The following is a 14,747-nucleotide window of genomic DNA, read 5'->3' as shown; positions in this document are numbered from 1 at the left end:
GTGTTTATTTACGAAATTACTATTAGTTTCTACATGGCTCCTGCAGACGGCCGCATACCGGATCGTATATAATAATGCACCATGACAGACAGACACTGCAACTGCAGCAGATGCGCCCGATGCCTATGAGGCAGGTTAAATAATACTGTGCATATTATCCAGCACTCTCCCTTCGTAATTACGTCTAATTAAAATTAAATGCAAGTTAGGGGTGGATGTGTTTTGTTATTATTTGGGTTGGAATAGCACAGAGATATAAATAAAGAACAAAAAATACTATCTACCAAGTTGCTATGTTTTTTTTTATATTTTATTTTGAGAACATAAAAACAAAGCTCTTGTCAAATTTTACATCGATTCCTTTTAAGAAGTGAAATTCACGCGTGCGAAGCCGCGGGCTCGAAATCGAAATAAAAAGTAAGTATTCTTTAGAAAAAGTTCTATAGATTTTGTGTTTGAGAACTACGTACACACTCACCACACCACACATATCCAAATATCTGCATTTAAAGTAAGTACTTACCTAGGAAAATCTGGAGAAAAAAAATTGGTGTCTTTTTTCCAGAAAAAATATTCTAAAAGTAAAAAATATATATACAAAATAGGATGCAGTGTATGTACTCGTATTTATAGTCAGCAATGTAATAATATCTTTGCATTCATTTTAATGGCAATATCCTAAATAATATATTACCATAAAATGCCATGTTCGATCATTATTCTTAATAATGGGTATGAAAATTCAATAAATTGGCTATTTGCCATTCCATCCCCTATTGTATAGTACCTATAGTAAAAAATAATAAATTGATTTTAAGATTCCAATAAATTAGACATGAATCACTTTGGTATTCTATTAAAAATACGCAAATTGAAACCACAACCCTTATCAATTTGTAAGAAAGAAAAAAAATGTACAAGCTTTTATTTAGTTTCACCTGTCCCGATGTTTGCTTGTCTGTCTGTCTGTAATCTCTTGCAAATTAGATTTCCCCAGTAGTCCTACAAACTTGAAATTTCCTACGTCGCTTCATTTTCCATGACAATGGTTCAGGATCGGCTCCCAACGAGTTCATGAGCTTTTTTGTCAGGCGTGGCATTTCCACAAGATACTATGACGACAATAAAAGCTTGTAGCAAAATGATATTTTTGTAAAAAAAACTTGTTTATAGTTTATAGGCAGATTATACTTTTTCAATCGAAAAATAATTTATCTGTAAGAGTAACATGGGTAAGATGATGATCAAAATAGTAGTGATGTGATTTGTATATGCACAAACAATTTGTATAGTATAATTTGATCTTAATGTTTAATTTGATTGTGTTTTAATCGAGACTCATTATTTGTGGAGATAATTTTTCCTGAGAACAAACGCGTGTTTTCTCCCGTTACGCTTTCAGTACGGACGGCGAGATGATTCAATACATGTTTGCACGCAATCTTTTACTTTCAAAGCTACTAGGTTTCTAAAACAAAACAAATTGTAATAATCAATAATTTACTAAACTTAACACTAGTAAATGCATGAAAATATTTACAAAACGTTTAGATAATCACAGTAATATTTTATATATAAATTGGCGGTAAATAACTTTTTGTTGATGGACCGGCTCGCCCTAACGGAGGTAAATTTTGAGTTTGCAGCGTTTTCACGGGTGGAGGAACTAACTCTCTTTTCAGTTGATTGCTGTTGAAATTACTTAAATTGTTGTTCCTTTGCAAAACTTTGTAGTTTTTTATATTCCCACGCAACTCGCCGAGTTGAGGATATTCATACGGTGCAGCAATATTAATCTGTTTTGACTTACCCTGACTATATTTATCATATGCGTCATGGTCTTCGTCATCAATGTAATGCATTTCATTTCTTTGTTTGGTATTATCAAAACTTTGTGGCTTATTCTTTGGTCTACTTACTTTACTAGATTCAAAATGATTCTTCATAGTAATATAATTTATTATTTCAGAAATATCGACAGGTTTCTTTTTATTTATTTTTATGTCATTGAAGGGTTTACTTTGTAAATTGATATATTTGGCTATTTTGTCACTTTTCGTTTCTGCCGTTAAAACTTTTTTATGCATCTGCTTTTCGCTATTTTCTTTAGCTTTATTCAATTCTTCCGGTTCATCAGCCTTAGGCTTTAAAATATTTTTTAAGAATATATTATTGGTTAGGTCTGAATCAGAAGTTTCTGATGAGTCAATCTGTTTTTGTTCATTTGTTGATTTGATTATTGGTCTGAAGTTATCTTTCGTATCAAGGCTAATGAAATCTGCAAATTTAATTGAACCTGCTGTTGTTGTTGGTGCTTCTGTAATTAATAATGTTGATCCTTTCTCAATATCCAATAAACTTTGTGTAGAGTACCCAGGTGTATTCATTTTACTGTAGTCATCGTATGTCACGTAATTTTTGTTAGTAATACTTGATTTTACAGTAGTGTATTGATTAAGAGATTTGATCCTTCTAGGTTCATAGCTGATTAAGTCATCGAAATTGTTTATCTGAGTTACAAATTTAATTGGATTCATTTCGGTTTGACTTATAGGATGTATTGTAGTTTGTTGATAGGTGTATGTTTTTTCAAAATTGGGAGTATTTTCATTATAATTGTTTGATTTTTCTTCTTGATGAATTTGCTGACTAGGCGATGTAGGCTGAGGATCTTGTACTGAATTTATTGCAGGATTATGAACCGAATTATCTTGTTTAAGTGTTTGTTGAACATTTTGGCCATTGAAATGATTATTGTTAATATAGTTTTGTTGACTAGTCGATAAAGACTGAAGGTCTTGTACTGAATTTGTTTCCGGATTCCGAACTAAATTGTCTTGTTGAAATGTTTGCTGAATATTTGGGCTATTGACGTAATTATTATTAATATAGTTTTTATAAAAATCTTCTGAATATTCTTGAGATTTAATTGTATTTACCGAAGGTGCATTGATATGTAAGTTGTTATTTTGATTATATTTTATTTTCTCATTTTGATTAATCTTTTCCTGAGTATAACTATTTTGATTTACTGGAACTGGAGAATTATCAAAATGTCGAGCAGAGTTATCTAAGATATTTGTGGAACCTGAAGAGATTTCATTGTGCAACATTTTTGTATATTGTTCTGGTGTCATTTCGTTAAAGTTAATCACTACATCATCGCCCGACGATCGGGAGATGCTATTTTTTTCAGATGCTTGATTGTTATTTGTTTGACTATTTGAATTTAAACCATACTGCCATCTCCACAAAGCCTTGTTATTGTCATCAGCCTCGTAATTTACTATTTGTGGTAATGATGGCTTATCATTTGAAAACATTCTGGATACTGTCTGTTGTTGAGTATTAGCAGAAGGTACATGAGCACCTTGTGATGCTAAGAAAGTAATTTGTGGTGCAATGGTTCCTGTGTTAATATTTCCTTGTTGTTTATTGACAAAATCAACTGTTTTCACAGGAATTTGAGAGCTGGCTGCTGCTTCTAAATTATTTTGCATGTTCAATCGTTGAGATAAATCATTTGAAAATGCTTCCGGGGTTCTTCCAGTGAATAAATTGCGTGGTGGGGGTATAGCAAACCGTTTATCGAATATGTCGTTGTGCTCTCGTTCTTGTTCGTCAGATTGCCACGACTTCAAATGTGGAGGCTTTTTAGCTTCTTCAGCTAAATTATACTGAATGGCCCTATATGAAAAAAGAAAAAATAATAGTATAATGATTTCAATATCATCGTCAACATTCATCCAAATCGATCCAGTAGTTTTTGATTTTATTCGTTACAAGCAAAAATACAAATATCATTTATAATAAGAAAATTTAAAAATATTGAAATAAATGATATTAACCTTTGAATAATTTCTGGAATAGGTGGCGCTACAGGCAAGTGATCTCCGCTAGCTCTAAATCCGTTAGAATCAGCAATATAATGTACTGTGTATGTTTGCCCATTATCTCCAACGTAAGAATATGAACCTTCCACAACTTGTTCTTCCTTTTCAGTACCCTGATTTTCCATGTGACTGTGTTGTACGTAATGTGTCTGATCAGCTCCTAATGCTCTGAAAAGAAAAAAAAAACATGACAGACAGAAAACAGTACGACATGAATAGAAAAGAGAAAACATTTCATATACGTACTCATAACTAAAGCTGCCATCTAAATCCATTTCGTTAGATAGTCGAAGAATCGGTATTGCTGGTTCTGTAGTTGAAGATATAAATCCTCCTGGAGGTACCACGAAGTGGCCACCTTGTGATGACCCCGATTTTAATTGATCAAATATATTATCATTTCTATGTGTTTCGGATGATATTATCATTGACCTTGCTGTTGGTTTTTGAATCATAGATGATGCTGTCGAAAATTCTGAAGAAAATTGATGTGGCATTCGTACATCAACTCTATCGATTGGTTGCTGGTATTGCATGGGTTTTTGTATCTGTCTCATGTCTCTTTTGTGAACCATTTGTTGTTCTTGAATATTTTCAGTTCTGTTGTTCCTATTGTACGCAAAAGGTGGTCTTGGAGTGGATACAGGAGTTTTGTTTTCCCTTTCATTATGATGTTTATAATCTTCATCATCGTTATAATGCTGCACGCCATTTGTAGATAAAATAATGGGAAATGGTGATGGGAATGGAATTGGTGATTTTGTGCTAGTAGGAGGTAAATATGGGAAAGGTAGATTGGCAAATTTTTTGATTGGAAAATATGGAATAGGCGTGTGTGATTCGGGGGGTAAATATAAAGAACTCTCAGATACAAATGTCCCAGGTGTTTGGAACTTCGGTGGGAATATGAATTCTTCATTGGAATCCGCATTTACCGGGTAGTTAATAATTAAAATTGTGAATACTGTGAATACCTGTAACAAAATTGAAAAAATTATTACTTACACGTATCCTAGTAAAATAGTTGAATCCATTTAAATCACTGTAAGCTAGCTATCACTAAACACTTACCAGCTTCATCTTTTTGAAGCTGTATTTTATTCCTATGTTCATCACAAAACGTCACACCGTAAATAATGTAGAAAATAGACTGAGATTGAAATTGAATTCCGCATATATTTATACGCACGCAACGGTCGTGTCCAGGCATTCGTGAAAGATATCGTACACAAGTTTCTCCTCTCTTTGCAACTAGTTTTTATTGCAATCTGGGCTAGGTCTCAATATCTACGATGTGGTTACTTTTTGCAGATATTAGACAACTTATAATTTAATGTTGTCAACTATAATGACAAGAGTTAGATGTTTCGAAGGTATTCGACACGGAATCAGGGGAGGACAAAAACAGAAATGAGTAGAAGAAATCACTGTTTTTTCTCACCAATGGGACGTAAATAAACAAGCAACGATTATATGAGAACAGGAATATATTACGCTTACTTTATTTGCCATTAGGCGCTGTAGGTAGTACTAAAAGTTATGTCAGGTGCCTTTAGGCGACTTGAATAAAATTTGACAGTAACAGCAAATTGCACACTTGAAAACAAAAAAGGATCTACTTACATAAACTAATTTTAAATTCGTCTCTAAAAGCGCAGCATAGTTTCTTGCAGATTAGGTACCACCTATTATACAATTACTTAGGTTGTAGTGAAGGCGGTATCTTTATTTTAATTAAGTGTGCGTTCAAAATGATGCAAGGTCCTTAATGGGCAGTTTAAAGTCAACGTCCGATAAACCGGTTTTCCAAAATTTTTGGATACACCCTTTTTGCAGCCCGGTTTACTGATTCAAGAAATTTCAATAGCCTCTTTACGGATCGCTTGTTTTAGTTTGGTAGTTTGGTAGTTTTTAATACTTTTGACATTATTTTTCTTTCATACATGATTAGTGTTGGATGTTTTTTTTTAAATCTCCTATACGCTAATTAATGTGCATATTATAAATATTAATGTCGAGATATGTATTTCACTTATACAAATAATTGAAATAAAAAGAACCTCATTAAGGTTCTTTTTGATAAAAAATATTTGTTATATTCAGCGTAGCTAGGGTGGGCCGTTAGCCCTTAGACTAGACTAGTACTGGCTCCGCCTTAATATAAATTGTACACATATTGTGCTATATATTTGTGAAAACCGTACAAAAATATTTATTTTTCCATCAGCTCCATTGGTACTTTAGTCCTACTTATGTAAAACTTAACGAAGTCCTACTTATGTAAAACTTAACGTCGCATGCAGTTTCGCGTTTCGCCTGCGCCATCTATGTTTGACCTCGGGACATTAACCAAAGTTGATCAAAATCTCGCGACTGAAACCGAAACTTTATTTATAATATTAGTGTACATATGGATAATAATTAATTTTCCATTGTTCCAGGTAAACCATATACATTTGGGACGGCTGTTTTGCTGCAGGTAAATAAAAACAAGGTTTATATTACAAAATTTATTTATACATTGGCACACTTAACTATCACAACCTTTCGCGCTACAGTAATCGTACTCACAAAACCAATCGTGATTATGATTACTGACAAATGTCCTAAAACTCAGAGGTAATTCTTTTATCATATGGAATATTTAATGAAATCTTTTTACCCTCGTCCCATTTTAAGACTATAATCTCGTATTACTGCATGTCGTATCATGTATATAATATATAATTAAAATTAACATAACAAAGCAATGAAACTGTAAGGCAACTAAACCAATCAATCGTTGTGAAACCGTTGTAAATTTCAAAATAGACGCGCCATTTATGGTCTCTCAAAGGAATCGATCGCGGAAACTGAAATGACACTTAAAAGTAACAATATTGCGTTTCTATTCTGGCAGGTAGGTAATTGTTGCAACTTTATTATGAAAAATAAAATCACGGGACGAAGTATTGACTCCAAAATAGTTTCCATTTTAGTTTTAAAGTCATTTTCCTATTTGCCGTATGACGGTTTATTCTGTTGGGGGTACGTCTGCTGTGGAGGGTAGTAAGTTTGTTGTGGGGGGTAGTTCTGTTGGGGTGTGTATGTCGGCTGGCTGGGGTACGGGGCTTGCGTGGGGTAATACCCTGTTTGGGGCTTTTGCGTTTGAGTCGGGTATGTCGGTTGTATGTTGTTCTGCGCCTCCTTTTCCGCTTCTTCTTTCGCGTTTTGCTCAATGGATCTGAAATAATAAAAATATTTATTATGAGGATAAAACGTAAGATCATAAAAAATGATTTCATGATCGAGTTCATGCAACAGTCAGATTTATTATTTTTATTTCAGCAAAATCAAGTTTAATCATGATTCGATAAAATCTTTAATTTACAGAATTTTAAAATTCTAAACTTATTTCATGAAAATAGAGAGACTAGGTGATATGTTTCTCTAGGTATTATTAGTCTGAATTTAAACAATAGCATTGACTATAAACTTTATTAGCAATGATTATATCATTTTTTTGTGGTTTTGTGAGTCTTACAAGTGATATATTTATGTAAATTTCGAACACAAGTACAGCAAATAGGCGTGAGCGTGACTACATATAGGGCGGAATTTATTAATTTATGAACGAAATTGAAACAATGACTATGATAATGGTAGTAATTTTCCTGCATATATGCTATATTTACTGAAACTGAAAAGTTCTAGTCTCTTACATAGTTTTATCGAAGGTAGGTAATAATATGGATACCACTGTATCTACTTATTTAGTGTATATTTGCGTATTCCCGCGTGATAAGATTAGTAATCTATGATTTTTATTCCATGGAAGATTATTCCATATTCAAAATTCACACAACACTCATGAGGGTTCGCAATATTTTTTTTTATAGAAATTGTGTATTTAAGGACTTTGATCTCGAACGGCTGTATAATATTTTATTAAAAAAATGTGATTATGAATATAGGATAGGGGATATACATATCTGTCGCCTTAATTCGATTTATTACTTCGTCGAAGGCGACTTCGTACATATTGGAATTTGTGTCGGTGTTGATATAGTAAATACTGGATCGCGAAATTAAACGATTGTGGTTTGTTTCTGTAATTACCAGGTTCATTACCCGCATGTACATATTTGGATGATGACAACTTTTAGAATTTGTAATAATAAGACCCTAGAAGTGTCATAGACGCCCTCCGCTACCAGACATATAGCTGTATGAGGCGCTAAATTGTATAAACCTAATTTGACTGCAATTTTGACTCTGTCCTAAAGGCACTCACACGTTTTTTTAATTCCAGTTACGTAGGTACCTATCCCTTCTCTTTCTCTCGTTGTCCAAAATGGCTGGCCCCGCTATAGCTAACCATTGGCTGGATAGTCTGAGTGAAGATAGAATGAGCATTCGCTCGCTTGGTGAAAATTAGCTTTAACAAGAAGTAGATACCACTTCTTTTTGGCTTAATATTCCAAACTCTGTGATGTGAACGTTGTTTTCAATCCTGGTCCAAGCAAATAGTTGATCGTTTAACAGTAGTAGGCGGACTCGGGTCAACAAAAATACTTAGTGTATTTGATTTTTTTGTTTGTAATCAATAGGCTTTGTATTCATGTCATGTTTTTGATCGGCGTATTAGGATTCATATCCGTTATATAAACAGTCACGCAGGTGTTAATCTCTATATAAACTATTTTGCTACTAACAGTTTGGAAAAATAGTGTGTTATTGATTTATCGATACGTTTTAGTCATAGGGTACTTGTATCAATGTATACAATAACGTGGGATGGTCATCTCTCTGGTATTTTTTCCAGTGATCTGAACTACAAGTAGGTAGGTACAAAATAAAACTCCGTAGCGGAGAAGTACCTTTCCAAAATCAGAGAAAATTTGAAATAATTTAAATTAATCATAAAACCGAAATAAGCAAGGAATATTTTTATTTTATATATGACCTTTCTATTTTTCAACCTAGGTGCCTACTACCTATATTTTTCTTCTTCAAATTATGTGCGGCTAATGTTTACTTAACTTTGGCCGCACATAATTTGTATTATTTATTAGTATTTTTATTATTAAATAAATTACCTATATAAATGAGTCTTTAAGAGCTCTCGGAAATCTTTTAAAATAGATTAATTTAAACATAATATTGTTACACCAAAAAAACTTAAAATACGGTATTGTTTGATAAAAAAAACGATTGGTAAACAAATTATGACAAATGATAAATTGACTTGACAACACCCGACAAGCTACGCACCCCTACCAAGCTAAAGACAAAATAAAGTTCTTGAATTCAAATTCAGAACATGGCGATGATTTTTTAAATTCAATCAGCCAGGATATTATATTTTTGTAAAATTATTCTGCAATTTCGTTTATTTTTTCCTAATTCTGTTTCCGTTTTGTTGCCGCTCCCAATGTGTCACTGGTGTAACTCACTCATACGCCATAACTCTTGACACGCCCGACCTCCCATTTTGGTAAACATAAGGAAAATATTAATAATAATAAAGTAACAATGCTGTTGGATATTTCACAAAAATACAAGCATTTTTCCATTGGAAAATGTATCTTTTTTCCTGAAGAGGTTATTTTGAAATAAGTTTTTATTATTTTAGAAGCATTAATTTAACATGCAATGTAATGTAACTATGTCACAATAAATGTATATATTCGGGTGGAATCTTGCAATTAAATTTTGAAGCAGATATGTTCAACCGATTGAACTCCAGGCGTGTGGGAAGGAACGGCTCCTCGGAGATGATTTTTTGTCACACATTGAGTGCAATAAGATTTCTCTGACAAAAATAAAAGCTTGTGTCAAAAATTACTTTTGTGTAAAAAACATATTTACGCTTTAATTACTTTCTGTAAATATCTACAAGTGTGAACAATTAGGTACTATGTGAAACGCAGCTATGAGAAGTAGGCAGGATTGAGCATAGTCATCAAAGTTTCCCTTGGTATTATAGATTATCTTATATAAAAATAAGCGTAGTTTTTACATTTACCTACATACATTAAAACAAAAAAAAACCAAGCTGATAAAGGGTTTACACTTTACATAATTCACGTTTTATAATCTATGCATCTAGAAGCCCACAAAAAATAATATTCAAACAAACCAAATGGGACTGCTAATGAAAATACAGATTCGCTTGTAGTTTTCGACCCGTATTTTCATTACCAATGTCTAGTCAATGGTAAGTAACTTACGCCTGGATCGCGGGCGGGATGGGCGGCGGCGTTGGGATGTGGTCGCCGCTCGCGTGGAAGCCTGTGTGGTCAGCCCACCAGGTCACCGTGTAGACTTTGCCATCAGGACCCTTGTATGAATACCAGCCTCGTTTGACTGGGCTCGCATACTCAGTGTTAGGGTAGAGGACATAGCCTTCCTCTGATGCGTGGGTACCATCGGCTATTTCGTACCTGGTGATGTTTAGATTTGGTTAGATCCTCGTCAGTCATTTACATTACATTGTAGGTTAATCTAGGTAGCTTGTTTGTAGTTGTTGATTGAAATGGTAGTAAAAAATTTGGTACTGTTGCTAGAGTTAGTCCTAATAAAAGAAGCCTAAATGTCAGAAAATACCTTTTATGGCTTCAAATCGAATATGAATAAATATTTTGTTATGGAATGAATAAAGATTGATGTTATTATGTTATGTTGTAGATTTTTTAATTTAAGATGACAAACATTGTGTTCTGTTTTCAATATTCAATTCATTTAAATTCAAAATCCTGTCAGCAATAGTAATGCCAACCAGTTATTGCTAAGTAATTATAGGCATTTATAAATTACACATTTATCGAAGATAGATAATGTCAATTAAAGTTAATGTATTCAAAGCAAGAAAAAAACCGTTTAGATAGATTATGGCGGCTTCAAAGTTTCGTGTTAGTTAGTTTAAGGAGCCCAATAATTCTGCATAAATTATAAATCTTATATCTATAAATCTTTTGCTAAACCGAACTTATAAACTTCGCCAGAAAAAAAATAGAATTTGAACTCGGAGCCCACAGCGATTCGCATTCTAATTTTAAAGTAAAATTTGTTTTTTTTTGCTGCTAAATCGACAGTTACAGTTATTCGGCTATAAAATGAGATGTTCGGATGTCATTTAATGTCGAATGTACAATGGCCCGGTCCGTTAGAGGATAGTTTCCTTCATATGTTTTGCATATTATTTACATTTTGCCCAAATACTTTTATGTATACTGTTATACTTTGCGGCACCCATGTGATATGAGCTCATTGACACGACTGATTTTTTTTTGCTTCTGTCAGTTTTATTTATCAGCAATCAAAATGACGAACTACTTTGTTTATTTGTCAAAAATTAAAGTAGTAAATAATTTTAAAGTAAAGGATTAAAAAATAAATTAGAATTAAATTTAAATTAGAATTTTCGATGAATTATTTAGTTGAAATTACAGTAGGAAATGTTTAAATATTCTGTTATTAAATAGTATTTATTCAATGCCGGACTAAAAGGAATGCCGTATAAAAAATACACGATAGAAATGTCATATAAAAGATACAAATATATAAGTAGTACTCACTCATATTTGTAGCTTCCGTTGGAACCGAAGAACACATCATTCTTGATGACAGAACTAGGAGTTGTACTGGTGGGGGAGGCTGGTGGGTACCAGCCGTTGTTAGGAGGGACGTAGTCGTTGACAGGAGGGACATAGTTATTATTGGGAGGGACATAGTTGTTATTGGGAGGGACATAGTTGTTATTGGGAGGGACATAGTTGTTATTGGGAGGGACATAGTTGTTATTGGGAGGGACATAGTTGTTATTTGGGGGGACATAGTTGTTATTTGGGGGGACATAGTTGTTATTTGGGGGGATATAGTTGTTATTCGGCGGGATATAGTCGTTTTGAGGGGGGGCGTAAGGCTTCTGTGTTGTGTAGCTATTCTCAGGATAATAATTGTTTTGATTGGGATAATTGTTATTTAGATTAGGATAGTTTTGCTGGTTATAATTGTTATTGGGATTTGGGGGATAATATGGGACGCTGTTTTTCAGTTCTACGTATTTGCTGTTCTCGTTAGGGTAGTAGTTGTAGCTGCTGGCGGCAGTTTGAAGGACATCAGGACTGGTTTTGAGGAGCTCCACCGTTGCTACGGCTTCTGAATCCTCGATTTCCTGTTGGTCCGTGTCTTCTCCTAGCGAGAGTGCCAAGAAGGCGGCTAAGACGTAAAGCTGGAAAATAGACATGCTTGTACTATTAAGTTTATGATAAAAATAACTTTTTGATGCTAAATTACATATTCAGAATTAGCATAACACACACAGAATTATTAATACATATAGGTAATAATGGTATTTTTTTTTTACAAAATTAGTTTTCTAGCAGTATACGTTTTCTTGAAATATATTGAATAATTAATTATACAAAATACACGAATATTGATTGTTCATGTTAATTGACAGTGTATTGTATAGAACGTATTCTGTCATGAAATGCGCACGATTGTAAATTATTCATTTGAATTTTTGTAACAATATGAATTGATCAGTTGATAACATATTACTTAATTAGAAAAAAATACTATGGCAAGAAAAACCACAAAAATACAAATAAAATAATCATTATAATTTAAAAATGAAAGTTTAATGTAGTTTATGGTGTAATATCATTATACTTTAGTTAAACAACAATAGGTATATGTATAATATTTAACCCAGATATACTCGTAACTAAAAAAATTATAAAAATGTTTTTGCTACTTTGTGTTAGAAAAGTTAAACGGGAAAAACTCGAAAAGAAAACATTCTAAAAATTAAAATAAAAAAAACTTTCCGTGAAAAGAATCGCACTTTTTCACACATCCATTACATTGGCACTACACTTGCGGTCAAGATCAAGGACTCACCAATTTCATCGTGATGTCCTTCCGCGTCGGGGTCTCGTGGGGCACTGTGACCGCGAGGGGTCGCCCCACATTTTTATAGGAAAAGATCCTGTGTCCTTGCGCGCGCGCATCTCGCGCATCCGATACAATGACCTCGCGAAATGATACATGTGATGATAAATTTTAGCTGGATTAAGGAAAATGTGAGAAAGATGCAAATTTAGGGTTCTAGGAAGCTGTTATAGGAGTATTGTCCCCCAAGCTCATATTACGTCTATGATTACAAGGCGTCTGGTCTAAGCATCTAAATTCGAAAAATCAAATTATTAACAACTTCACAAATCACACACATTAAAAACATGAATCCTAAAACCTTAACCCCCCTTGAACCCCCCTTTTATTGATTCTTAAAAAAATTGATTTAAACTCATTTACTCTGGCCAGAGATGTAAAGGCGATGTACGCTCCATTGATAACTTAACTAGTTTACGTGCCGCCCATTCATTACTTGTAGGTGTAGTGAGTGTATGTTTGGTTATTATATTAGTGAGTACCCATACATGCACTTGTGAATTAATCTAAACGATTTACAAGGATCACTGTAACGTGTTAGTCAATTTAGTTTTTGCATTTTGACCGCAAAACTTTTGTGTATCTGTTTGTTATTTATCCAAGATTTAACGATAATTTTTAGGATATTTTGGAATTATTGATTGCTAATTGCATTTTCTCATTAATTAAATACATACTATATTTATAGTATGTATTAATATACATATTATAATTATTCTTCAAAATTCAAAACCACTTCAAAATTTAGTTACAAGATTCCATCTGAACATACATGGTTACATACATTGCAACTCAAATAAAAACATGCAAAATACCATACCAAGTTTAGTCTTTATTTGATAGTAAAATATCAACCTTTAACCAACCTTTTTGTCTTTCACCTGCCTCATTGCTGTTACTATGAAAACGTTTAGTTCTGTATTTATTTTAGGGTCCCAAAGAAAGTATAAAGCGAATCGAACGCCCACAATCACATAAAAGAAAAAATAACGTTACAACGTAACGTATCGTCTGACAACAATTTTCAGTCACATACTTAAGTACTAATGGCGTCGGGGTGTCACAGTCAAAAAATGCATTAAAAATAAAACAAATGACGAGTGCTATATCACCTAATGCGGTGTAATGAAACACATAATTCGATTTCGCGGTTATCATGCCTTAAGTGAATTTGTATCGGGATTATAAACGATGTTTGGAAACAAATTTATTATTTAGTTTTATAAATGTATGATCCTTTTTTTTAGTCTCACATCGACCAAATGACTAATGTAAATATTTTTCTTAAATCTGCGTTGACTGTTATGTATAAAATACAATATTCTTTATTGCACCAATGAAAAATACAGCTTTTCACTAATCTACATGATTTGTAATTTGATAGAGTAAAATACAGGTATTTTTGAAAGTATCCTTCTCTCATATCTTAGGGACCTCCTTTCTTCGGCTATTATACGCGGAACTCAGGGTTCGATAAATTATCACACAACAAGATATCAATACGAAATTATTTTCAGTTTTCCAAAGACAGCTAATATACATAGTTTAAGAGACATTTTGTGCTGTGAACGTGAATATCAATTCATTGGAAAGTATTAAGTAAAAAAAAACTGGAAATACATTTGAAAACTGTGTATATCAGTGTAGATTCCCGCTAAACATGAGTCAAAAGTTCAAAAGTCCAAAACCGAAGAAAATTCTCACGATGGGTAAAAGTTATGCTTGAAGGTTGCAATAAAATCAAATCAGACTCATGCGGCTTGGTTCGATCATTATCTTACATCATCTCATTGAGGAAAACACGAAAAGGCCTTATGAGCCGAAATTCCCGATACCTGTTCAATACGTTTAAACTTGATACTTTATAAGCATAACGGACCCTTCATCTTGAAATTTTGGGTTTCACCTCATTGT

The 14,747-nt window shown here is 33.2% G+C and overlaps 3 protein-coding genes across 3 annotated transcripts in view; 1 reads left to right on the top strand and 2 right to left on the bottom strand.

The window, feature by feature from the left end:
• hwt (heavyweight) overlaps positions 1 to 14,747 on the top strand; it is a 148,466-nt gene that overhangs the window by 10,506 nt on the left and 123,213 nt on the right. The window lies entirely within an intron of this gene.
• On the bottom strand, positions 1,487 to 5,049 carry LOC128676177 (putative uncharacterized protein DDB_G0282133). The gene is made up of 4 exons (XM_053756171.2): positions 4,965 to 5,049; positions 4,140 to 4,867; positions 3,849 to 4,061; positions 1,487 to 3,687 (listed from the first exon to the last, which is right to left on the bottom strand). The coding sequence occupies exons 1-4, from the start codon at positions 5,004 to 5,006 to the stop codon at positions 1,569 to 1,571; spliced, it is 3,102 nt and encodes a 1,033-aa protein (XP_053612146.1). The 5' UTR covers positions 5,007 to 5,049; the 3' UTR covers positions 1,487 to 1,568.
• LOC128676181 (uncharacterized) lies at positions 6,389 to 12,903 on the bottom strand. Its single transcript, XM_053756173.1, has 4 exons — positions 12,783 to 12,903; positions 11,453 to 12,108; positions 10,106 to 10,318; positions 6,389 to 7,116 (listed from the first exon to the last, which is right to left on the bottom strand). The coding sequence occupies exons 1-4, from the start codon at positions 12,789 to 12,791 to the stop codon at positions 6,888 to 6,890; spliced, it is 1,107 nt and encodes a 368-aa protein (XP_053612148.1). The 5' UTR covers positions 12,792 to 12,903; the 3' UTR covers positions 6,389 to 6,887.

Source organism: Plodia interpunctella, chromosome 15 (assembly GCF_027563975.2).
Source record: "Plodia interpunctella isolate USDA-ARS_2022_Savannah chromosome 15, ilPloInte3.2, whole genome shotgun sequence".
NCBI classification, from domain to species: Eukaryota; Metazoa; Arthropoda; class Insecta; order Lepidoptera; family Pyralidae; genus Plodia; species Plodia interpunctella.
Note: the sequence above shows the minus strand (reverse complement) of the source record. Positions and strands in the feature narration are given on the sequence as shown.